At 39.3% G+C, this 27249-nt stretch overlaps 1 protein-coding gene across 2 annotated transcripts in view; it reads left to right on the forward strand.

Moving 5' to 3' along the window:
- The first annotated feature begins 1595 nt into the window (after window positions 1–1595).
- Mmgt1 (membrane magnesium transporter 1) overlaps window positions 1596–27249 on the forward strand; it is a 45269-nt gene continuing 19615 nt past the window's right edge. The window contains exons 1-4 of one of the 2 annotated variants that reach the window (XM_070039667.1): window positions 1604–1861; window positions 4262–4314; window positions 7944–8047; window positions 10320–13596. In XM_070039667.1, the coding sequence (XP_069895768.1) occupies window positions 1783–1861; window positions 4262–4314; window positions 7944–8047; window positions 10320–10479 (396 nt within the window). In that variant the 5' untranslated portion in view covers window positions 1604–1782 and the 3' untranslated portion in view covers window positions 10480–13596. Of the gene's footprint in view, window positions 1862–4261; window positions 4315–7943; window positions 8048–10319; window positions 13597–27249 lie in introns of those variants that run through there. The other variant, XM_070039666.1, reaches the window with a different exon arrangement.

Genomic DNA, 27249 nt, shown 5'->3' on the forward strand with positions numbered 1-27249 from the left:
CAAAACAGTGAAAAGACTCTCTATAGCTATGCTTTCAAGCAACAATATATCCTTCTCATTTTATTTCCATAATCAATTAATTTGTTTGTGCCAGTACTGGGGCTTGAACTCAAAGCCTGGGCACTGTCCCTGAACTTTTTTACTCAAAGCTAGCATTTTACAATTTAAGGCACAGCGCCACTTGTTTTGGGTTGTTAATTGGAGGCGAGTCTCATGGACTTTCCTACTTAGGCTGATTTTGAACCATGATCCTCAGTTCTCAGCCTTTGGAGTAGCTATCATTCTTCAATCAACATACCCTTATCAAATCCTTAGCACATGGCAGTCAATATTCTATGTAGGAAAATATGTCTAGTTGAAGTTCATTCCAGGGGAAAGAGAGATAGTAAACAATAGTAACCTGACAAATATAATAAATAAATCACATAGTAGGTTAGAAGATTATTTAGAAACAGAACAGGCTAAGGTGATCATAAATTGGAATGCTGCAAATTTATAAGGGGGTGGTAAAGGCAGGCATCTATAAGCCAGTAAGTGTGAGCAAATAGATGCAGGTAACAGTGTTCTAATCTGGCTGAAGGGGAAAAAGTGATCATACGTTGTATTTACCTTGTGGTTGAAGTTTACAAAGCTATGCCTCTGAGCCAGGAGACACTGGATAAACCATCACAGTTTTGGGCAAAAGGATTGTTTTGACTATGTACATTTCAAATGCCACAGGGACCATTCACATAAAATAAATTTCCGGCTGGTAGTCGGAAATGCAGATCTGAAGCCAGATAAAGATTTGGGATTGGGATGTCGATTTGAAATAATTAGAGTTCGTTGAAATATATTTGCTTTACGAGGAATGAACTGGTAAACTTGCCACCTGGACAGCAAAGCCAAGAGATCATGGGGAGAGTCTCTACTGAACATCTACAGTTGATTAGGTAATAAGGACAAAGGAAAATGGGGAGAGGCGATTACATTTTTATCCTGATCAGAAACAGAAACAAGCTGAAATTGCATTGTTAGCATCCATTTACTTTCTCTTTTCTTCGTTTATCTATGTCGGTTGTCTTCACTGCAAAATAGTTCCGTTGCATTACACAAGTTGGCACAAATCTTTCTCCAAGACCTTTTGAAGGTAAGGAGAAGGGGATTAACATTTAGTGAGCATCTCTTTCCTGTCACTGTTCAGGACTTTAACCTCCAGATTGAAGTCCTCCTCGCTCCATCTACCCTTTCGCTTTAATAAACTTGTTTCCTTCCGCAGTGCCAGTCCCCTGACGGCGGAAGCACAGCAAAGACCTTATAGAAAACAAAAGACACAAGTGGAAGGAAAACCAGATCCAACCAACTAACTTACAAAAAAGATAACATTGAGAAACCAAACCCGAGATCCCACAGTCTTAGACTACCTCCTCCGGCTCCGCCTCTAGTCTCTCCGCCAGCCACGCCCCTTCTCACGGCCCAAGCTCATTTGCTAGCGCACTTCTCCTAAGCGTCCCCATTGATCCCGCTTGGCTTCTTTCTTTAGATATCCCGTTTAGCTCCACCCCCTCGAAGAGTGAACTAGTTGCGCAGACTCAGAGAACCTTGGGGACCTTTTTCCGTGGTTTTTCCCTTCTTCCCGGCATTCTCGTTTCCGCCTTCTCGTGTCTCTTCAGTTTTTACACCCACTAACTTCGCGCCCAGGGGCTCAGTGACGCCATCTTTCTGCGACGTGTGGACACCCGCCTGTGGATAAAGGAACAGCTCAGTCGCCCTTCTCTGTTGGGCTGCTGTTCCTAAGCAAGCATGGCGCCATCTCTGTGGAAGGGACTAGTAGGCATCGGCCTCTTTGCTCTCGCCCACGCTGCCTTTTCCGCTGCGCAGCGTAAGTGCCTGGAGGACGGGAACCGCTCTCGTGTGGGACTCTGGGAGAGGTGTGTGGGCGCTCCCTTAAGGGACTGTCGGATCCAGTGCCCGGAGATCTGTCATTTGAGACTTTACGGTTTGGGGTGATTCAGAAAAGCAGTGCAGGAAACGTGGTGGAAGATTTGCAGTTTGGCAGGTGTGGGGCACCCGAGATTTCAGAAATCATTGGCTGTCAGTGTTTGGGACAGGCTTCTATATGTCTGAGAGGCCAGGACAAAGGAAATCATATCGATTAGACAATATGTGTGATTGACAATTTTGACTATTGCCTGACGACAACTAGGTGGATAACATTTTGGGCATTTCTGGGCTCTCCAGGAGACAACCGATTGCTTCGAGAATGAATGTGATACGGGAAAAGAGCACTGAATGGGGAATCTGAGGCCTGGTTGTTAAATATTTACTTAATGGCTAAATCAGTGTAACTTTGGGCAAAAGCTATGTGCTACACTGCATCATACAATTCAGTGTTGGGTCATTAGTTGAAGTTGCTTTGTTCTTACGTGTTAGATGTACAGTAATACTATGCCAAGAGTAATAAGCTACTGCAGAAACAAGTGAGTCAAAGAATAATCATAGTACAATAGCATAGACGTTGTGTTCAAAGTATATAAGGATGCACAGGGAGCAGTTATTTGGGACAAACGGGGTTATGGAAACTACCGTTCTGCTTTGCTGTTCTGAGTGGTCAACAGACCAGTATCTTAATTATCACCTGGGAGCTTATTAGAAGACACTTAGGCCCCACCTCAGAACTATTGAATCAGAATCTGCGTTTTAATAAGATCCCCAGGTGATTTGCATGCACATTAGTTTTTGAACCATTGTCCTGGAGGAGATTAGGACACACTGGAGTACTCTGTTATTTTCTCCAGTAAACTGTACAATGATACAGTCATATAGCAAGGGAGGTCCTTGGAGATAACTGAAATCCACCTCTTTCATTTCGTGTCTTTTGGTTTATTATTTTTTTACATGTCCTTATATATGTATAGAATAGACCTTTAGGCATCATCTCTCTTTTTTTACATACTCTCTTTTAAGTATCAGTTCACACATAAAAACCATTTGTGTATTTTAAATCCATAGCATGTTTAATTAGGGATTGTTCAGGTTCATCTACAGTTAGGATTAGTATTTTTATGTGTCAAGTAGTGAGACTGTCTTGTGGATTTGTCACTATAGTGAGACCTCTTTGTAATGCTCATTGGCAATGGACTAATTTTATCTTTGATACTAATTGTGTCATGTCAGATTGTGGCATTAGATAGCATTATATGGTGTTTTGGAATGCTCATTTTTTAAATGACCTTTGTTATAATAGTGCACTAATCATGTAGTAAGTTGATTAATTCTCACATCATTTCCATTTTACTGCAGCAGAAGTTCAGGCAATGAAAAGATACCATACCTCTTTGATTTTAAGACACATGCTTCTTCTCTTGCTCTGATATTTTAACATTCTAAAATTGAAAGGTTAGAGTTAGAGAGTCACTGAGATACAAGTCTTGATGAGATTCAGTAACTTATGGTAAATAGCTTTATGTTTAAGGTTTATTTACCAGCTTCCATATCCTGGTCCTTTTCCTTTATCCCTTGTAGCCTCCTGAGGTTACGGTGGCAATACAGTTATAATTAAATAGTAAAAATAAAAAGGCAGAAATTGATGCCCTAGATTCCACCACTACCCAGCATTATATTGAGAGAAATGCTTCCATACCAGTGTTATTGTAATTTCACACTGTGATGGCAGTGCTCTTCAGAATTGAAATTTTCTGTATGCTTATTAATTTTTAAAGAGTTGTAATTTCTTTGACCACTCAATGAAAGAAAGAGTTTCAAAGTTACTAGTCTTTCTGTACTATTTTTCTGTCTTGGGGCTTGAACTCAGGGCCTGAGTGCTGTCCCTGAGCTTTGGTGATCAAGACTAGCTCTCTACCACATGACCCACAGTGCCACTTCTAGCTTTTTCTGAGTATATTGGAGATAACAGTCTCCAAACTTTCCTGCCCAGGCTGGGTTCCAGCTATGATCCTCAGATCTCAGCCTCCTGGGTAGGATTGTTGGCATGAGTCACCAGCATCCAGCTTGTACTAAATACATTCATTGCTATTTCTACTACTTCATACTTGCCCATCTATTTTAATTCTTACCCTGTTTACAAATCAGGTCATGATGACAATAAAATAGCTCATAGAGGTAAGACTGCCTTAGAAGGTAGAGGTTTTGAGGAATCTGGAATTTACATTACTTCATGTAGTGTACAAGTCCACTGCTTGTTTAGTATATTGATTTGCTTGCATTTTAAGAAAGGAAAAATGGACTAAAATTTCCTTAATGGTATGCTTCTGGTTTATAGATCGTTCTTATATGCGATTAACAGAAAAGGAAGATGAATCACTGCCAATAGATGTAAGTTGGTCATTTATATTTCATTAAAATATTTTTAAGTAGCCATTTGGAATATGGTAATTCTTTTAATGTTTTTTTCAACATTTTTCAAATATAAAATAACATCTATTCTTTATTGGTAAAACCTAACAATTTTGAAATCTTAAAAACATTTGGTTTGACTTTTATAACTGTTGAAAGACTTTCTAGAAGTTCTTCTGTCCACAGTAAAAGATGGAACTAAAAGGCTAATGATTTGACTTCCATTTTTTTGTTGAGGGGTAAAGTTGAAAACAAGCAAAGCAAATAGCACATTGTTTATGGTTACAAATACATGATAAAAAAGCTAAATAAAACACTATAATATTTTAAAGCTAAAATAAGACCAATTCTAACTTTCCTACAATAATCTTTTTCCTTTTTTTCTTTTTCTTTTTTTATCAGTTATGGAGCTAAAACTCAGGGTCTGGGCATTGTCCCTGATATATTTCTGCTCTACCACCTTAAGCCACAGTGCTTAATTGGAGATAAGAGTCCCAAGGACTTTCCTGCCTGGGCTGGCTTTGAACCGTGATCCTCAGATCTTAGCTTCCTGAGTAGCTAGGATTACAAGCGTGAGCCTCTTGATCCCAGCTTTATTGTTATCTTTGTTAGACAGAATCATATCTTTGTAGACAGAATCATAGCTTGTGGATCATTTTTACTATAGTTGTTTATAATTAAGTTGTGGTAGATAAACCAGTTCCCTTGTTCCCTTGTCTTTGTGGTGCACACACATAAATACATATACTATTTATTTTAAATTACTTGTATGTGATTACAAATTGGATTTTTTTTCTAGTACTGGGGCTTGAACTCAGTGCTTGGGCACTGTCCCTGAGCCTCTTTGTGCTCAAGGCTAGTGCTCTACCACTTGATCCACAGCACCACTTCCAGCTTTTTCTGAGTAGTTGGAGATAAGAATCTCCTGGGTGGGGGAAAATCTTTTAAATAGGAATACAGATGGACCCATTGCAACAATGAGATGTACAAGTCCTTATGTTGAAAGCGAACTTTACAACTTTGGTGGGAGGGGGAGGATTGGGGGGGGAGGATTGGGTGGGGCAGGGGGAGGATGGGAAGGGGAAACAAAGGAGGAGGCTACAATGCTTGATAAGAAATGAACTCATTATCTTGCCCATGTAATTGTAACCCCTCTGTTCAGTATTTTCACAATTAAAAAAAAAAAAAGAATCTTCTGGGCTTGCTTTGAACTGAAGTCCTCAGATCTCAGCCTCCTGAGTAGCTAGGATTATAGATGTGAGCCACCAGTGCCCAGCTTACAAATTGGAAATTAAAAAAAAAATTTATTGTGAAAATACTGTACAGAGGGGTTACAATTACATGAGAAGGTAATGAGTACATTGTTGCCTCCTCATTTGTTTCCCTTTACCATCCCTTCCCATCTTCCCCCCTACCAACCTCCCCTGCCCCCGAAATTTTTTAAAGTTAAAAAAATCACAATCTAGTAAATATGCCTTAATTCCACATTAGTTAATTTCAAATATTTGAATTATTGGTTGCAAAACAGAAGTTTTTTTTGAATCTGGTCGTGGGGCCTGAACTCTGGGCCTGGGCATTGTCTCCCAGCTGTTCAGCTCAAGGCTAGTGCTCTACCACTTGAGCCACAGCGCCACTTCCGACTTTTTTATTTTTTCTGCTTATGTGGTGCTGAGGAATCGAACCCAGGGCCTCATGCATGCAAGGCAAGCGCTCTACTACTGAGCTACCTTCTTCCCAGCCCCAAACAGAAGTTTTTGACAAAGAATTGACAAGGTTGGTATTATCTGATAAATCTGCACATTCCACATTCATTGTTTCCACTCCTATCTACTGGGAGATACAAAAGAATATTGATACTGATATTGTAAAAATAACACAAAACAAGCCTCAGACCTAGCATCAGTAGAATGGATAAATTGTTTTGTTTTGCTTTGCTTTGTTCTGTTTTGTTTGTGCTGGTCCTGGCCTTGAACTCATGGACTAGGCTCTGTTCCTGTGCATTTTTATTCAAAGCTAGCACTCTACCACTTGAACACATCTCCATTTCCAGATTTTTGGTGGTTAACTGGAGACAAGAGTCTTACGGATCTTCCTGTCCAGGCTGGCTTTGAATTGTGTAATCAGATCTCAGCTTCCTTAGTAGCTAAGATTACAGATGTGAGCTATTGATACTCGGCATTTTTGTTTTTATGCCAGTACCAGGGCTTGTACTCAGGGCCTTGTGGGCTTGCTCAACTTTTTTGCTTGATACTTGCCTACAGTCTTAACTTTTCTTGCTGGTTAAAAGGAGATGGAGTCTCACTTTTCTGAGCAAGCTGGCTTTGAAACTAAAATTTCCAAGTCTCAGTCTCTGAGTAGCTAGCATTACAGACATGACCACTGGTACAGGGGCTTTTTTTTTTTTTTAAATGTGAACTTTTATTTTTGTATTTTCATATAATGAGGATGAACAGACTAATTATATGCTATTACAAGGCTAAATCTCAAACATGATTAAGATAGTTATATATAGTACACTTGAGTACATTATAAATAAAGTTCAAAGGGAAGAAAAGTAAGTATCTATTTTAGCAGTTCATATACTATTGGGAGATTGTAAAGAAAAACAAGGAACGGATTAATGCCCAACTGGGGACGATGATTAACTTTGAGAAGGAAGGTAAAGAATCAGAGACACGTGGGACTTGAAAGGTTCTGGAAAGCTAAGAGTGTCTCATGCCTGTAATTCCAGCACATGGGAGGCTGAGGAAAGGTGATTATGAATTTGAGGCTAGTCCGGGTTACTTAGTGAGTTCTAGACCAGCCAGGTTACTTACACCCTGTCCTAAAAGAAAACAAAACAAATTGGAACTAGAAGTGGTCAATTTCTTTTCTTTTTTGTTGGTCATGGGGTTTGAACTCTGGGTCTGGGCACTGTCTCTGAGCTCTTCACCTCAAGGCTAGCGCTGTACCACTTGAGCCACAGCACCACTTCCGTTTTTCAGGTGCTTAACTGGAGGTAAGATTCTCAAGGACTTTACTGCCTCAGCCTTCAGAAGAGCTAGGATTACAGGCGTGGCGCCTGGTTTAGAAGTAGTCAATTTTGGGCTGGAAAGGTGGCTCCGTGGTAGAGCGCTTGCCTTGCATGCCTGAGGCCCTGGGTTCGATTCCTCAGCACCACATAAGCAAAAAGAAAAAAGCCCCAAGACTGGACCCCCCCCCAAAAGTAGTCAATTTCTTAAGCTTGATGATAGTTAAGTGCTGTCTTTGTATTTATTTATTAAAAAAATTGTACCCAAATGTTTTGTTTACTCTGATATTAAACAGTCACACAGAAAATAATCTGTAGTTGCTCCAAGAAGCAGTTACAATTTGATAATTGAGTTCTTAATAATTTGATGTTGCTTCTTTGAGCCTGTTGCTAAATTCACTTATTTAAGCATCAGAAGTATTGGTATGATTAAGAGATTTTATTGTGTTCTAGTGAAAATCATTTCAAGTGAGAATTGGCTCTTTGATGAATGACATTGAGATGGCTACTTGTTAGTGACCCCATAAGGGTAGGGTATTGTAAAATTTCTGTATATTATTTGTGTGCTATTTGGTAATCTTAATCTTTATACTCACAGATAGTTCTTCAGACTCTTCTGGCCTTTGCAGTTACCTGTTATGGTATAGTTCATATTGCAGGGGAGTTTAAAGACATGGATGCTACTTCAGAACTAAAAAATAAGTAAGTTTTTTCCCTTTTCAGAGACATGTAATTTTATAGGGATTTGCTTTGCTTACATAATATACAATATGTGTTTTCTGGTTGGTTTTGATTTTACATTTTGAGTATACTGTTTGAGTAATGAGGTAAAAATATTGAGGTAGTGATATAATTGAACACCTAATCATTGGTATTAAACTAAAATATTAGCTTATGGTACCTACTAGTAGTTTAAAGTGATTCATTGGGTGGATAGATGGTTAGAGATAGATAAATGAAAAGCTAATCCCTTAAAAGTTTTAGCCATGCTCCTTTTTGCCCTATCCTTTTTCCCTTCCTCCCTCCCTCCTTCCTTACCTGTTCTCTCTCTCCCTTCCCTGTCTCCTCTTCTCTCTTCCTTTTTCCCTCTTTCCCTCTCTCTTCCTTTCCTTTCTACTTTTATTCTCTTGTCAGAACATTTAATCTTTAGAAAACTTTTTTTCCTGTTTCCTCTGTTTTGTGACATAAGCTCTCCCCACAGGCTCTGTGTGTGTGTGTGTGTGTGTGTGTGTGTGTGTGTGTGTGTGTGTGTGTGTGTGTGTGTGTGTGTGTGTGTGTGTGTGTGTGTGTGTGTGTGTGTGTGTGTGTGTGTGTGTGTGTGTGTGTGTGTGTGTGTGTTTTAAAAACAATGGTTAGGTTAAAGAATACTTCTTACTCTGCTTCCCTTTTTTGCTCCCATGTTTTTTCTAAGCTGTCTTCATAAGCTTTGTTTGTTTTCCTTTCCTGTATTTTTACTTTAGCTTTGTTAAGTTCCATCTCTGAACTTTAGTCACCCTTCTGATTCTGGACCTGACAGCTGTTTACAGTATTTCCTTAGGATTCACAGTAAACATTTATGTGTTAGTGGAAATCCACTTTTATTTTACCTCATTATTATAATTTTATTTTATTATATTAATTTATTTTTGTCGGTAGTGGGGCTTGAATTTTGGGCCTGGGCACTGTTCCTGAATGCTTCAGCTCAAGGTGAGCACTCTACCACTTGAGCCACAGGATCACTTCTGGTTTTCTGGTCGTTAACTGGAGATAAGAGTCTCATGGCCTTTGCTGTCCGTGATGGCTTTAAACCGTGATCATCAGATTTCAGCCTCCTGAGTAGCTAATCTGATTACAGGCACCCAGCTATTATAATTTTAAATGATACACTTCAGGCCCCCTTGCTTTATGTGGGAGTTATGATTGGATGGTTAGGTAGACTGACTTTGAGATTTAAGTTTTTAACAAAGGAAGGGTTCTCCTGTTCTTGGGTGGAAATAATACTTAAAACCTAACACTAAAGATTGTACATGCACTGACATGTCGTGAACTTCTTTTTAGACTATATAGATTGCTCTAAGAAGGAAGAAAGGATAATACAGTGTCATCACTGCTTTTATAAAGCGTCTACCAAAAGTTCTAGGCAAGGGGCCAGTAAAGCAAGAAATAAAGCAGAATGGTGTCAAAAATAACAAAATATATAAGCATGTAGAGAGGGCCAAAAGGAATTTTTTTTTGTTGTTGAACTTGAAAGATTCTTGGGAAAAATGATCAGATGGCTTGAATAGTAAGGGCCAATGAAAATAATCACAGGTGCAGTCTGTACTGACTTAAAAATTTTTATTTAAGTAGTTGTACAAAGGAGGTGCCATTTGACAAAGACGTTTATGAATATAATGCATCTTGATCGGTATCATCACCTTCAATATTCTCACCCCCCTGCAATCCACCCCTTCCCTTACTTTTCTTAATTTTGTGGTATATATGATGAATTCTTGACTGCATTCTCCCCCCTCTGTTTCTCTCTTCATTTTGTCTACACCTCTTCCCTTGGCCCTACCCCCCCTCTTGTATGTACCCATTTTCTGATGCTGATTTTGTTGGGCTTTGACCTTGTCTTTCTAAAAGACTCTACTGTTTGAGCTCTCCATAGAGTATACTGGCTTTTGAAAGATTGGCTTAAACTGCTGTTTGATTTTCAGAGTTGATTGAACTTGAGCTGATATTTCTGTTATTATTGGTAGGCATCCCACAAGGATTGACTGAATGAAAAAGAAATCTAAGAACTTTATTCTGGCTTCCCAGGTTTCTTTATTTTCCTTCTATAGTAAAAAACATGCAGTGCTGTGTGATTATCAGTTGTACTCTGATTTCATGTATTTACACTTTCTTGAAAATATAACCCATAGCAAATTCACAGTTCATTTAGAAGCCTACTTATTTTCAAATAGGCTTTCATAAAGGTTTATCTAAAATTAATGCTTTTTTTCCTTTTAAGGACATTTGATACCTTAAGGAATCACCCATCCTTTTATGTATTTAATCACCGTGGTCGAGTACTGTTCCGGCCTTCGGATACAACAAATTCTTCAAACCAAGATGCATTGTCCTCTAACACATCATTGAAGTTACGAAAACTCGAATCACTGCGCCGTTAAGATTTTTAAAAATTAAATTACAGAACAGGACACAGTTGAACAGTGGAGTTTGGGGTATAAAACACTCCTCTCATCAGTATTTATATTGATTTTTTTCAGATCTGGTTTTAAGAAGTCTATGGCCCTTGTTTGTACATTGGTTATCCAGTCATTAATAGAATATAAATTATCTGTGAAATGAATCTTTGATCTTTCATATAGAGAATTTTTTTCATTTAAACCAATTTACATCTTTTGTAAAAGTCACTGTTTTGAAAACATTTTCATGGAAAATAGTAGTTTTTGTGATTATTTATTTTCTTAGATTTTTTTCTTTTGCACTACAGTTTTTAGAAATCCTTTAGGAAATACTGTGTGACTACTGCATTTTGCAACACAAGAGACATTAAATGGTCTTATCAAATAAACTTCCCTGATGAGACCAAAGTGGTGACTTTGCAACCCTAAAAAGTGGCTCTGCTTTAGCTTTAGCAGATACTTGACAGTTTTTACTTTATTCATGACTTCTCACCCCACTCATTCCCATATACTTTCTACTATCAGCTGTCTTGTTTGATTACTTCTGAGAGTTTGTGTGCAGTGAGCAATTTTTGTGTCAAAAATTCTGTCCTGATGTATTTTATAGGCTCAACTTGCTGCAAAGCTAATTGGAGTTCTCTTCCATTAGCCACAAAAATGTTTAGGTTATGTAATGAAGAGTAGTTGAAGATAGACCAAAAATGATTTCATTATCTTGCCTGTGGAAAAGAATAGTAGTCATTAAGAAAAACTAACTACTTACCTTTAGCAAGTTTCATTTATTCAAATTCTGTTAGTTTTTTCGTACTTTACTAGTGAAAATGAAGGAATATTTTCAGTAATCTAAAGGCAGACTCAAAGGAAATTTAGATCTAAATAGTTGGAACTCATATGCTTAAGTTTTTAGAAAATTAAGGTCACTGGAGAAATTTATTTGTAGCTTCTGACAGAATTGTGTCTTTATGGTGCTGAAAGTGAGGATGAGAATAGAGTTTAATTTTTTTCAGAAACAGAAATATTGCTCTTAGGGAAATTTGGCTTTCTCTATGAGCTAAAAAAAAAACCCCACAGGAAGCTTATTATTTTCTTGGTAGAGAATATTAGCTTTTGTTGAATTATACAAGTATAAAAACGTTGCTTTTCTTGAATTGTAAAGTTGTAAAGGGAATAACTATTATGCAGGTATCAAAATGAAATGCACTTTAGGCAAGGGTCTGAAGATATTATACTTTATTTTTTGAAACAGGGCATCACAATCAAGTTACCTTTACACCTGATGGTATTTTGTCCCATTAAAAATGAATTTCCTCTCTTCTACTTGGTAATACACAGTTCCAAAGGATGTTATTACTTTGTCATTGATTTTTATTCTGTGCAACTTTTCTGTTTCATGAGAGCAAAGTTTGGAATCTGTTGATTACCTGAAATAATTTAGAAGTGCATTAAAAATGTGAAGTCAAGGGTTAAAGTGATAATAAAAAAAAGTAGAGTGAGAGAAACAAGCTGACTGTATTAAGCTTGTCAACTGTTTCCTTTCATGTGATTTGATTTGGGAGATCCCCTTATTTTCTTCTCTTTTGGGGCTGTCTTCTTTTCCTAATACATTTTCGTAACGTTGCTGCTGAAAAATAAATTATATACCTTGTAATTCACTACCCATTTAAAGGGTGTTTATAAAGTTGTGTGACAATATCTATTAAATTAGGATATTTCCTTAATCCCCAAAAGACTGTGTACTTTGTAGCAGTCACCTCTTATTTCTTCTTGATGCCCACCCACCTCCCACCCTAGGCAATCATGCATCTAATTTTTTTTTTGTTGGTTGTAGGTCTTGAACCCTGGGCCTGGGCACTGTCCCTCAGCTCTTCAGCTCAAGGCTAGTGCTCTACCACTTGAGCCACAATGCCACTTCTGGTTTTCTGGTGGCTTATTGGAGATAGTCTCACTGACTTTCCTGCCCGGGATGGCTTTGAGCTGCAATCCTCAGATCCCAGCCTCCTGAGTAGCTAAGATTACAGGCATGAGCCACTGGCACCCAGCTCATCCATCTATTTTTATGGCCTTTTAATATAATAAATTCAGACATTTCCAGTCTTTTGTGACTGGCTTCTTAAATAGGATTTTCTTTGTGTAGTGATGAGTTCTCATCGTAAGAACTCACTGCTGTGAAAGGAATTAGTCAAAGGGCCAGGAGTATAATTCACTGATAGAGCACTTTCCTAGTATGTTTAGGGCCTTGGGTTTATCCCTAGCCCAAAAGAAAAGAGAAAGAAAAGACAAGTGGATTTAAGGATAGATATTTCTCAGTTAATTTTATACTGAATAGTTTTTTTTCTTGTAATCAAGCATCCATGATATACTGCACCATATAAAATTTGGATAGTCTCTAGAATGGATATTGAAATCTATCTTTGCAAGCTCAGTCAGGAAAATCCTGCTAAAATGAGGCTAAATAATTTGGCAAATAATCAACAGCAGCTTTCAGGTATGTTTACCTTTGCTAACAGCTTGTGTATGTTGGGCCAGGTGAGTTCTCCCAATTATTTTTAAAATTTAGAGAATTTGTACTGTCTTTTCCAAGTATGTACCATAGGTACATTGTAACAGTGCTAAATGTATTGAATATAGAATTTTCTTCATAGTTCTATGAGATAATCCATTATTACCCACAATATTTGAAAAATGTAGTGATGTGAGCTAGTTAAGTCTGCAGTGAACTGTAATTTCAGTGACATTCAGAAGTATGTACCAGTCAAATTTTTCTAGAATACAGGAAGACACATTTCTTAATAACCAGGGAACCAGTCAAATATAACTATAAGTTAACGACCCAGCTGCACAAAATGCAAGTGGGTGAACTGGAGACTAGTATGCTCTGTAACTCCCTATAATTGTTTCCTAAGCATTGTGGCTTATTTTTGAATGGCATGCCAGCATCTTCCTGGTTGTATGTGGCCTGTTTCCATGATGTATTGAGTAGTGTTGTTTGTTGTGAGCATCAATGCCTGTAACACCAAGCTAAACACATATTTTGGATCTGTTTCCTCTCCTTAAATGACCTTACCCTGTCTAATAAATAAATAATTGTCTCACCCTGTTTTTGGCAGTGTTTTCTTTTGTTTGCTTTTTACTTTTAATCTCCTTTCTTCTGCTTTTCTGTTTCCAGAAAAATGTAAGAGCTGATTTTATGAATGTATTTTTTCTAGTGCGATGCTGTTTTACTAAATTAAATGGATATTTAATGTAAAGTGTTAATGCAACTTTGTTTTTATGAACAAAATACATTGTATAGTGCCATTTATAAATAACCAAAGGCCCCTTAGTATGTAAGAATTGGTCCTTGAGCATCAGTGTCTAATCATTACATCACAACTTGTTTTATAGCAAGACAAATAGGTCACTTTATAGTGAATAGAAAAATCATGATTACAGCATCAAGGGGCAAATCTAACGTTTAGTGAAAATACAAGGTTGAGTTCTACTTTGTAAAATTGGCACTTCCAATAATGTTAAAAAATACCCAATATAAAAATCTACCCAGGAGAATCTCAAAATAATCTGCTAATCAAGTGTTTTTAATAGGTTGAAAGATATGTACATGTAGAAAAAGGATCAGGTCTTTACAGAAAGGCATGAAATTAAAATTTTTGCCTTCTTTCAGTGGTAACCTATCTTGTAATTCTTTTTTTTTTTTTTTGGTCGGTCATGGGGCTTGAACTCAGGGCCTGGGTGCTGTCCCTCAGCTCTTCAGCTCAAGGCTAGCGCCCTACCACTTGAGCCACAGTGCCACTTCCAGTTTTCTGGTGGTTTACTGGAGATAAGAGTTTTCGGACTTTCCTGCCCAGGCTGGCTTTGAACCACGATCCTCCTATCTCAGCCTCCTGAGTAGCTAGGATCACAGGCGTGAGCCACCAGTGTCCGGCTCTCTTGTAATTCTTATATGAAACAAATTTTGTTTACTAGCAAATATGTACTTAAATTTACATTAATGGAAATCAGTATATATATGCATATACACACAAATACATGCATACATTGCTGCTTTTTTCTCCTTATATTTTATGAGGTCTTTATCAGTTAAAAGTCTCATTCTTTTCTTTTTAGCGATTGCTTTTCCAATGTGTTATAAATGTTTAAACATACTAATGGATTATTTCAGTATTTTACTAAATAAGTCATTACAGTGGGCATACATGTAGTGAGGTGATGTTTACAGAGTTAATTCCTACTATAATTGTTGGAATGTTGGATCAAAGGGTATTTTCATTATCAGTTCAGGAGCCAAATTTTCATACATATAACTTGTTGCCATATATAATGTATGAGAGTGATATTACCAGACCCACACCTCTACTGGGTGCTAAACTGTTTCAGTTTAATTGTCTGAAAGTGAACAAACAGTATCTTGCTTCAGAAAAGTTAATGCATTTTAATAGATTTTTTATGACTATTGGTTACTGATATTTTCTGTAAAGTTAATCATTTTAATGGAATAGATTTTTATGTCTACTGGTTACTGATATTTTCTTTGGGCATGTTCTCTTTTCAATGATTCGCCTTTTGATTTCACCTTTTTTTATGAGCTAAGAAAATTGGTTCACTGTCATTTGTTCATAATATTTTTCTGGGTTTTTGTTTACTTTGCAAACTTACCAGTTTTTATAGTTTGAGATTTTTGAGTTACTTAGAAAGCTCCCTTCCCATGGCTTAGCACACTCCTTCCCCTTCCCATAGCTTAGTATTCTTCTTTCTTAGGCAACTCTAGGCCCATTTAGTAAAGGCAGTAAATAATCAGCCCCCAAACCCCCTTTATCTTGGGATGGCACTTTGGGGCAGCCACCACCATATAAGGCAGCAAGAGCCCCTTAGAGTGACCTTCAGGTCTGGGCAGTTGCAGGACACTTTATTACTATTTGGGCAGCAGCCATAAAGCCTAGTCCACCATGATGAAGCCCCTGGCCCTCACATCCACACCAAGGTCTCTCTGCCTCCTAACCCCTTCTAGCCTCAGTAGATTATATAGCTCACCTAGACAATAGCCAGCACTTCTCACTTCTCTCTTGTGACAAGGGGTCTTGCCAGTCTCTCTTTTTTTTGGGGGGGGGGGGTCCGGTTGTGGGGCCTGAACTCTGGGCCTGGGCACTGTCCCTCAGCTCTTCAGCTCAAGGCTAGTGTTCTACCACTTGAGCCACAGCGCCACTTCCGGCTTTTTTCTTTTTGCTTATGTGGTGCTGAGGACTTGAACCCAGGGCCTCAGGCATGCAAGGCAAGCACTGAGCCACCTCCCCAGCCCCCTTGCCAGTCTCTTTGCTGGCAATAAACCTTTTCTTTGTTCTTGGTACCTGGATGTCTGTGTGGTTTTCTAGCAAAATCTAATAAACTCCTAAGACTTTAACATTTAAGAGTAAATTAAATGTATTTTTCCAGTACTTTCAAAATTTTGCTTCTTAAAGTTAAAAAAATTCCAGTTCTGGAGCTTGAACTCAGGGCCTTGTACTCTTGCTCTGCTTCTTTGCTCACAGTTGGTACTCTACCATTTGAGCCACTCAGACATGTCCACCTTTTTTTTACTGGTTAATTGGAGATAATAGTATTGACTATTCTGCCTAGACTGGGTATTTCATTGAGACTCTCAGATATCAGCTTCCTGAGAAGCTAATATATAGTCATGAGCCACTAGTACCCAGTTCTCTTTTTAACCTTTAAATTTTTGGTTCATGTGAGATGTGTTTAGACAGTAGAAATAAAGTAAGGAATTAGTGTTTTTCCTACCCAGATAGGTATATGGCTATTCCAACCCATTTGTTAGTTTTTTCCCAAAGTAATTGGAAGAGACAGTCTCACTCATATTGAAGTACCACATACATGCACGTGTGTGTGTGTGTGTGTGTGTGTGTGTGTGTGTGTGTGTGTGTGTGTGTGGTGTGTGTGTGTCTGTAATTGAGATCTATTTCTAGGGCCTGCAATTCCTTGCAAAAAAGTTCATATTTATTGTAAATTATACATTATACATTTTTGGTTGGTTTTGGAATCCTGGGGACCAAACAGGATCTGAAGCGTGGAAGACAAGTATTGTACCACTCAAACCACATTTTCAGCCCTACATTCCCGTGCTTGGCATTGTTAATTCATACCTCGTCCTGTTTCAGGTTTATTTTGTAGTCATTCTTTCATGTTCCTTTTCTAGACAACCTTACGTTTGTCCAAATTCATAATCATATTCATTTTCTTCAATTTTCTACAGAAATAGTTCATTATCCCTAACATTTTGCCACTGTTGCTCTTTGCTGTCTCCAAATATGCCTTCCCCCATCTTTAATTATTTGAGCTGAGTTGTAAACTTTTATAACATCTCTAAGTATGTCAACATCCCTCTCCTGTGTGATGACATTCTCCTTTATTCACAATACCATTCTCAAAATGAATCATCTAATATTATTCTTTTTTTTTGGGGGGGGTGACCCAGTCGTGGGGCCTGAACTCTGGGCCTGGGCGCTGTCCCTCAGCTCCTCAGCTCAAGGCTAGCGCTCTACCACTTGAGCTACAGCGCCACTTTGGCTTTTTTCTTTTTGCTTATGTGGTGCTGAGGAATCGAACCCAAGGCCTCATGCTTGCAAGGCAAGCGCTCTACCACTGAGCCACCTTGCCAGCCCTCCAATATTATTCTATATTAAGATTTGTCCATGTGTTCCCCAAATAATTTCTATGACTGCTGCTTCAAAGTTAATAGATTGACATTGATTATTGTATCTTTCTAGTGTCACCTTCACAGTCAATCTACCTTTTTTTTTTTAAAAAAAAGGTACCTTTTACTTTTTTTTTTTTTTAGCGATACTGATATGCCATGCCTGCATCCATTTTACTTTTTTTTTTTTTTTTTTTAGATACAGACTTTCCATTTTACCTAGGGTGGCCTCAGACCACAATCCTGTAGCTAGACCTGCAGATGTGCTCAAGAATACCTAGCTTCTTTGAGGTGGAATCTTAATTTTTTGTCATACAGGAAACAACACTTCCAGAATGATGAAATAGGAACTTGGGAAACCACCTTATTGAATAAAAGCAGCTGCCCACAAACAGTTAGGTCCCTGCCAGCACCTATCAGACAGGAAATCCCTCAGTGTAGAATTGAATAGAAGCTGAGACACCAGGAGCTTCACATTTATTTGATTTTACAGCGAGTGTGACTAATATTTCCTCTTAAGAAGAAACCACGCATTTGGGTCAGTAACTTTCCTAAGAAACACTGTGAATGCCCCTTTTCAGTAATATAGCATGCAGATGGAATATCTTGCCAGCTCCACTTTACACCTTCGTCTCACTGAGGGAAAAAGAAGGGGCTCTGGTTCCTTTAAAGGTCCTACCCAGGGCTGGGAAGGTGGCTCAGTGGTAGAGTGCTTGCCTTGCATGCATGAGGCCCTGGGTTCGATTCCTCAGCACCACATAAGCGGCGGGGGGTGGGGGGGAGCCGGAAGTGGCATTGTGGCTCAAGTGGTCGAGCGCTAGCCTTGAGCTGAAGAGCTGAGGGACAGCGCCCAGGCCCAGAGTTCAGGCCCACGACCACACCCAAAAAAAATAAAAAAAATAAAGGTCCTACCCACACAACAGCTGTAGATACCATGGAGGGCTTTACCTATGGAAAACCACTTGGTTACATCCCAGCCTTAGATCTGTGGTAGTTTTCACAACAGAAAACTCCTAGATAGAAAGCCAGACAATAGTGTGTGGTGAGAGCCAGACTTCCTGCTGGTCCACTAACCTCCTGCACGTCTAGTTCTGGGTATGCTCAGACCCAACCTCCAGGGCCAGTGCCTAGACTCCATGACCCCTTCATCCTCAAACAATAATGTATTGAACTTGGAAGAGATACCCATCCCTATACCTTCTGCCACAGACCCCTAAAATGCGCATGTGCAGCCTCATTTCCACTCAGGAGGCGGGCCCTAGAATGTCCCACCAGAGGCAAGACGTGCCACTATCCCGCCATTTTGGAAGTGCTTGTGGACAGTCTCCAGGTCAGTATTCCAGCTCTGGGAAGGTGGAGGAGCTGAGAGGGTGAGTGGGGGCAAGAACCTGCTCCCTGGGAGGAAGGTCTTACCCAGTCCTAAGATATCTGCCTCAAATTGCTAGTCAGCATAGGGGAATTTGTGGTAGTTCTATGATGGCAATACCCGGATGTTCACTCAGTAAGGGAGAAGCTTTTGCCTGGGCCCTGTTATGCTGTGTCGGTTGAGGGGCTGTGGTCTCGGGGCATTAGTTTTGACAGCCTACTAATCTAATGGTACCCCCAGTGGGACTCTTTGGTGTTGACAGGACCTTAGGCCCCTAGTTTTGGTCACAGGGTTTTGGCATCTGGTCTCTCCTGGGCAGGTCTCTCCTCCACTATTGCATTTTGGTACTGCAGGTTGTCTTAACCATTGATCACTGAGGTCACTGCACTGGTCAAAATTGAATATTGGCCACACCTCTTTGGCATGCTGGGGTTCAGATCGCCTCCTTTTTATAGGGGCAGCTGCATATAGGAGGACCACTATGATTCTTCTCCCAGAGCCAAGTGAGCCAGGGACTCAACTTTCCAGGTCATGTCAACATTTTAGTGGAAGTTTCCAGTTGAATGAGGCACTGTAACTTAGAGGGCAGGTGGCTTGCTTGGAACCTAATCTCAAGCTCAGCACCGAGGTGGCTTGCATGGCCACTTTTTCCCTGCACACTCTATTTAACATTTCTGCAAGGGCCCTGGACACTTCTTTGTTAATAGGGATTCAGCAACAAGGAGAACTCCCAGTTGCACTCTTGACTTGCAGGCAGGTATTGCCTAGTCAGGTATTACTCACTCGGCATCTGCACTTAAAATTCTCTGATGTCTGATTTTTGGGGGGGGGGTATGTGGTGAAGTGGACCTCAAAGACTATGCCTGGTCATGCAGAAACCCTAGCATTTGAGCCACATCCAAGACTTTACTGATGCTTGTACCTTAGTTGTTTTTCAGAGAGGTCTTGCATATTTCTGGGGCCAGCTAAGGAATGAGATCCTCCTACCATGCCCTTCAGGGAAGTGATACAACCCATGATCATGGGTTGGGATATGGTCTAGGCCAACTTTTTATCCCAGCTGGCTCCAACCACGATTCTTTTGCTCTGTGCCTACTCACAATCTGGGGTTCTAAGCCTGAACCAGTGGGGAAGGACTGTTTTTATAAATGTCATTTGCATCAGTTTTGTTGACATTTTCTATTATACAAATTGGATAGGGTGGGGTAGTATAAGACTATAATCCCACATACTCAGGAGGCAGAGATCTGAAAGGTTGCAATTCCAGGCCACCTGGGGAAAATATAACAGAGACTTCATATAAACAAATAAATTGGATGTGGCAGAGTACACATGGCACTTTAGTGAGGAGGGGAGACCTAGACAGACTCACGGCAGTGAGAGCCAAACCCTGAGCTAAAACCTAAGACTCTATCTGAAAAATAACTGAAGCTAATAAAGGATTGGTGACTTGGCTCAAGAGATAGAACACCTGCCTAGTAACTACCAGGCCCTGAATCTGAACTCCACTAATGTCAAATCAAAATGGTTGAGGTTTCACATGGATTCTAGATTCCCATTCTATATTTATACCTACAAAAAGTAGAGAATTCTGTAGAACTTCAGCAGTTTTCTGTTTTGCTTTCATACTATCATAAGAAAGACCTCTAATTTGACAGAAATGCTGTTTTACCAAATGAGGGTACACTTGTTGATTAGGGTTTTTTATCTTCCAAAACTTTTTTTTTAAGGTTGAATATTCTTTTTTTTTAATTTAATTTAATTTTATTTGTGAACATACTGTACAGAGGGGTTACAATTACATGGGCAGGATAATGCATACATTTCTTACCAAGCATTGCAGCCTCCTCCTTTGGTTTACCCTTCACATCCCTTCCCAGCCTCCCCCCTCCCCCTCTTCCAAAACTTTTGCCTACCCTTAATCTATGAAGAAAATACCCAAAGTATCATACTTTTTTTTCCATGAAGTAAGAATCAAGGCATCATTTTTCCTGGTGTGCAATGCAGCAGGTTAACATAAAGGACCATACTTGTCACAATGATTTTCTGGCTTGGTGGTTACACATTTAGCTGCTTTATATTTCTCTACTTGTTTCCAGTATCTCTGTTGTGATGCAGTAGTATGTTTGTCTGTCCTGGTTCTGGTGCCTTATGATTTGCACTTTTTTCCCCTTATACAATCAATCTTATGTCTGGTAGTTATTGTTAGGTCTGCTCTGGAAACCAGCCTCCCTTGTCTCCCCCCCCCCCCCCCCACTTTGTGAAGGACAGAAGGTAGCCTTACCAGAAATCACCACCCGAAACTGGTAATTACCTATAACTATTAATCATCTGACTGTCAATCACCTGACTGTGAATCAGCAAAAAAGGCAATGAGGTCACTTCCACATCCACTGCTGGCAAATCTCTTCCTTGCCTTTCCGTATGTAATCTCTGCCATTAGTTCTCTGCTCTGCACACTTAGATCTGCTGCAGGCCAGTGGTTTGGTCTTCCATTAAACATTTCTGCCTGAACTGCATGGTGGTCTCCTTTCAGCAACCCTTACAGTTATAATCTATTGTTTTTATTTATCTGTTGTTGTTGTTACCTGTTTGGATTTCCTAAGCCCTTTAACTTCTGTAATATTGATTTTCAGGCTGCCAATCTCCAAATAAATTTAACATGATGAGATTGCACACCAGATTGCTAAAATCATTCTGAGGTGGGGTGGAGGGCTGACTAGAGTTAATTCAGTAAAGATTCTTCCCACCCTAAGAAAGAAGAATATCCCTCCTCATTTGCCACCAGGGCTTCTGTTTCTCTGCATACTGGCTTATGTATTTCACAGAGAGCTGTAGCACTGCTTTCATTTCATTCACACTAATGTTTCAATATTTGGCTTCATTTTTAATGGTAATTTAGACGTTGTTTTCTAAGGATTGTTATTACATGCACAAATGCAGCTTGTTTATGATTAACTGCCCCTAGGTCTGGAAACTTGGCAAGATAATTTATCAACCTGAGTTCAATGACACAATTTGAGTAGTGTATCTACACAGGCTCTTCATGTATGAAAAATCAAAATTTACTATTCTTTCCATCCTTTATAATTTTATCTTTCCCTGGACATGCTGGGCTTTTAGTGCACCAAAACATGGTTATAGAGGAGACATTCTTAGGGAAACACATTCCTTGGTATTTCACTTATTCACCTGTTTCACATTTGTCATAGATTTTTCTTTCCAAAATTTTCTTTTGAACCCATGCCAATAGCTCATGTCTGTTGTCATAGTTCCTCTAAATACCAAGATAAGGACAATTATGTTTTGAAGCAGAAAGTTCTGGGATACTCCATCATGAAAATAGCAAGCACAAAACCTGGCTAGAAATACAACTTAAGTGGTTGCTAGGGAGTGTTGAGAGGCCTGCAAATGTAAGTTTTTCAGTTCAAAGCACAGTACTAACAAACAAAAAAATTATCTTCCAAATTTATTTTTAGAAACTTGAAGCAGTTTCCTGTTAGCCAAGCTGTTGATCTATTTAAAGAACAAATCTGAGTTCAACCGCAATTCATCCCTAAAAAGGGTAGTGTTAACTGGGAGAGAATGAGGGGAAGGGTGACATTGTCCAAAAAGAAATGTACTCATTACCTAACTTATGTAATGGTAACTCCTCTGTATATGACCTTTATAATAACAAAAAAATTTAAAGAGTGGTGTTAGGATAGAAATAGAGGGGGTGAGATTGAATGGAATACATGTGTGGAAAATTCTCAGAGACCACTTACTAGTATAAAAACTGAGTATGCTAATAAGAAAAATTTTAAAGAATAGTGTTACTTTCCTTGCATTTATGTTGTGTGTGTGGATGTGGTTAAGTGGACTTATCTGTGAATGTGAATCCAGGCTTGCTCTCCTTCATTCAACTTGATCATGACTTCATGTATATGGTTGTGTATGTATGTATGTTTTTGTTTTTGTTTTTGTTGGTCATGGAGCCTGAACTCTGGGCCTGGGCGCTGTCCCTCAGCTCTTCAGCTCAAGGCTAGCGCTCTATCACTTGAGCCACAGTACCATTTTTGGCTTTTTCTGCTTATGTGGTGCTGAGGAATCAAATCCAGGGCCTCGTGCATGGGAAGCAAGCATACTACCACTGAGCCACCTTCCCAGCCCCTGTATGTATGTATATATTTATTGTCAATTTTGAGGCTTGAACTCAGGGCCTGGGAGCTGTCTCTGAGCTTCTTTATGCTCAAGGCTGGTGCTCTACCACTTCAGCCACAGTGCCACTTGAGTGGTTAATTGGAGATAAGAGTCTCACAGGGATTTTTCTGCCCAGGTTGGCTTCAAACTGCAATCTTCAGATCTCAGCCTCCTGAGTAGGTAGGTTTACAGGCATGAGTGCCTGGCTATTTATGTATGTATGTATGTATGTATGTATGTATGTATGTATGTATGTATGTATGTATTTTGTTGGTTGTGGGGTTTGAACTCAGGGCCTGGACACTGTTCCTGAGGTCTTTTGCTCAAGGCTAATGCTCTATGCTTTGATCCATAACACCAGTTCTGGTTTTCTTAAGGTTTATTGGAGGTGGCTGACTCTGAACTGTAATCAGAAGATCCCAGCTTCCTGAGTAGGTGGGATTATAGGCATGAGCCACCAGCACCTGGCTATTTATGTATTTATTTATTTATTTGTTTTTGATCATACTGGTGTTTGAACCCAGGGCCTTCCCTTGAGCCATGTGCCTTCTACTTCTCCTATGCTAGGCATTAGTCATCTTATTTAAGCAGTCTACTTTACCACAGAGCATAGTTAGGTAACACTATGCCATTTTTTGTTTGAGTTGAGGATCCTAGGTACATTTTTTCCCCAGATCTGCATCAATTGGAATCCTCCCAAACTCAGCCTCCTGAGTAATTAGTATTATATACTTGGGCATGAAAAAAATAGCTGTTTTTTTTTTCTACATCTACCCTTTGATTTTTTTGTTAATCTTTTTAAAAATGATGTTTGTCTCTATTTTCAAGATATATCATCACTCATTATGAAATTTTCTTTTTTTTCCTGCTGTCCTGGGACTTGAATTCAAGGCCTGGGCACTGTCCCTAAGCTTTTTTACCTCAAGGCTTGCACTCTCCTACTTGAGTCATAGATCCAACTCCAGCTTTTTGCTACTTAATAGGAAATATCAATTTTATGGACTTTCCTGTTAATAGGAAATGAGAGTCTTTATAGACTTTACTTTCCAGGCTGACTTCAAACCATGATCCTCAGAGGAGGCTAGGATTACAGTCACCAATACCCAGCTTGGAATTTTCTTATATGTTCATATTCATTTATATTGAATTTATAATATAGGGGCCAAATAGGCGTTTCCCCCACTATTTTACAAGAGTTAGTGTAGATCTAAATATTTCTAAATATATTTCTAAAGCCCTTAGTAGAAGTCTTCTAGAAAGAAAAGTGTCAGGCAGGCATTGGTAGTTCACACCTGTAATCCTAGGTACTTAGGAGGCTGAGATCTGAGGATAGTGGTTCTAAGCCAGCCCAGGCAAGAAAGTCTATGAGACGTTATCTCCAGTTAATCACAGAAAAAGGTGGAAGTGGCACTGTGGCTCAAGTGGTAGAGCACTACCCTTTAGCAAAAAGGAGCTAAGGGACAGTGCCTGGGCCCAGAGTTTGAGCCCCAGGACTAGCAGAGAGAGAAAGAAAGAGAGATAGAGAGGAGGGGACAGAGAGAGAGAGAGAGAGAGAGAGAGACAGACAGACAGACAGACAGACAGACAGACAGACAGACAGACAGACAGACAGACAGACAGAGACAGAGACAGAGACAGAGAGAGAGGTTTCTATTTCTGCTTGGAATTTTAGATTATAGTATATGTTTTGTTTTTTAAAATAATTTTTTGTTTTGATTAATTCAATACATAAATTTCACAGTATTGTGAGATAGTGATACTTAGTTAATGTCACAAACACATTTTAACCTTTATGAGGCAATTTGTCATTATTGTGGTCTATAAAGTTTGTGAATTCTATGAGCTTTGACAGTACTACTATTTCTTCCACATCGGGTGATATGTACATTTCTTTCCTTTTGTTTAGTATCAGCTGTTCCCTCTTTCCCTCTCATGCCCTCCCTCCAAATCACTGCCCTTGAGTTGCTTAGTTCATTTTCATCAATGTCCAGTGCAGCTGATTGCCCCTCTGTTGTATGTTTTCCCGTTTCCTTCTGATTCTGTGTCCTCCTCCTAGCTTTCATCAAATATGCACATGTTTGTACCATATACTTAGTCAAGAACATGTGGTCATTTAGTAATGATACAACAAAATGAGTGGCGGTCCTTTGTTTCTCGAGTCCTGTTTACTTTGTCATATCTCCTTGCATTTTGGATTTAACATCCACACACCAGGGAGACTATGTGCCATTTGTCTCCTTGCTCTTGGCTTACCTTGCTCAAAATGATTTGTTCTAGTTCCATCCATTTCCCTGTGAATGCTATTATTTTGTCCTTTCTAATGGCTGCATAATATTCCGTTGTATATAGGTACCACAATTTTTTTTTTTTTGGTCGGTTGTGGAGCTTGAACTCTGGGCCTGGGCGCTGTCCCTCAGCTCTTCAGTTCAAGGTGAGCACTCTACCACTTGAGCTACAGCGCCACTTCTGGTTTTCTGGTGGTTAATTGGAGATAGGAGTCTCACAGTCTTTCCTGCCCGGGCTGGCTTTGAACCTCGATCCTCAGATCTCAGCCTCCTGAGTAGTTAGGATTACAGGCGTGAGCCACCAGCACCTGGCAGGTACCACAATTTTGGATCCATTCATCTGTAGTGGGGCATCTGGGTTGTTTCCTTATCTTGGCTATTGTGAACAGTGCTGCAATGAACATGGAGGTGCATGTTTCCTTGTATCCTGGTTCCTTTTGCTCAGGGTAGATGCCTAGGAGTGGTATGGCTGGGTGATAGGGGTGGTCTGTATTTAGGTTTCTCAGGTACCTCTAGATTGCTTTCCAAAGTAGTTGTATTAGTGTACATTCCCACCAGCAGTGCAGTAGGGTCCTCTTTCTCTGCATCCCCTCCAGCATTTGTCATTGGCTGAATTTAGGATATGGGCAATTCTGACTGGGCTGGGGTAAGATGGTATTTCAGTGTTTGCATTTCCTTTACAGCCATGGCTGATGAACATTTTCTCATGTGTTTCTTTGTTATTTTAACCTCTTCTTCTGAGAAGTCTCTCTATAGTTCCCTTGCCCATTTAGTAATTTGTTTGTTAGATTTGGGAGGCATTAGTTTCTTGAGTTCCGTGTATATAGTGGATATTAGGCCTATGTCTGATATATTGCTGGTAAATATCTTTTCCCAATGAGTTAGCTGTCTTTCTAGTTTGGTTGCTATGTCTTTAGCTATGCAGAAAAATATTAAGATGCATATATATATATATATATATATATATATATTTAATTGTGAAAATACCATACAGAGGGGTTACAATTACATGGGCAAGGTACATTTCTTATCAAGCATTGTTACCTCCTCCTTTGTTTCCCCTTCCCATCCTTTCCCATCTCCCCCGTCCCTCCCCCCCCACCCCGTGCCAGTCCCTCCCCATCACTCCCCCATGGTACAACCCCTGGTTTCACTGTATTTGATGTTGGTATAATTTTTGGAGGGGAAAGGAAAAAACAAATTGTTTAAATAAGGATACAAGTGGACACACTGCAACAATGAGATGTGTAGAAACTTTTTAAGTAGTTCCATTTGTCAAGTCTGTCTCCAATTTGTTCTGACCCTGGGATTTTGTTCAGGAAATTCCTGCCTGTGCCTTTTAAGTTCAGGTAGGTCTCTTACTCTGTCCCACAGTAGTTTCAGAGTTTCAGATTTGATGTTAAGGTCTTTAATCCATTTTGAGTTGATGTTAGTTCATGGTGACAGGCTGGGTCCACTTTTAGTTTTCTGCATGTGGCCGCCCTATTTTCCCAGCACCAATAGTTGAAGAGGCTAAGCTTCTTCCACTGTATGTCTTTGGCTCCTTTGTTGAATATCAGCTGACTGTAAGTATGTGGTTTTATTTCTGGATCATCTAATCTATTCCATTGGTCTTCGGGTCTATTTTTGTGCCAATACCAAGCTGTCTTTGTTATTTTGGCTTTATAGTAGAGCTTGAAATCCAGTATTATGATCCCTCCCTCGTTGTTTCTTTTGCCTAGAATTGCTTTGGCTATTCTAGGTCTTTTGTTGTTCCATATCAATTTTTGGATTGTTTTCTCTATTTCCGTAAAATACATCATTGGGATTTTAATGGGACTTGCATTGAATTTGTATATAAATTTTGGCAGTATGGCCATTTTCACTATATTAATTCTGCCTATCCAAGAACATGGAAGGTCTTTCCATTTCCTGGTGTCCTCTACAATTTCTTTCTTTAGGCTTTTATAGTTTTCATTAAATAGTCCCTTTATATCTTTGGTTAGGTTAAACCCTAGATATTTTATTTTTTCGATGTTATTGTGATGGGGGTTGTTTCCTTGATTTCCCTTTCTGCTTGTACCTTGTTGTTGTAAAGAAAGGAAACTGATTTTTGTGGGTTAATTTTGTATCCTGCTCTTTGCCAAAGTGGTTTATAAGCTTTAAGGGTTTGAGGGTGGAGTTTGAGGGATTGTTAAGGTATAATATCATGTCATCTGCAAAAAGGGATAGTTTAACTTCTTCCTTCCCTATGT

The sequence above is a fragment of the Dipodomys merriami genome, unplaced genomic scaffold (assembly GCF_024711535.1).
Source record: "Dipodomys merriami isolate MVZ:Mamm:240054 unplaced genomic scaffold, mDipMer1.0.p SCAF_3, whole genome shotgun sequence".
Taxonomy (NCBI): domain Eukaryota; kingdom Metazoa; phylum Chordata; class Mammalia; order Rodentia; family Heteromyidae; genus Dipodomys; species Dipodomys merriami.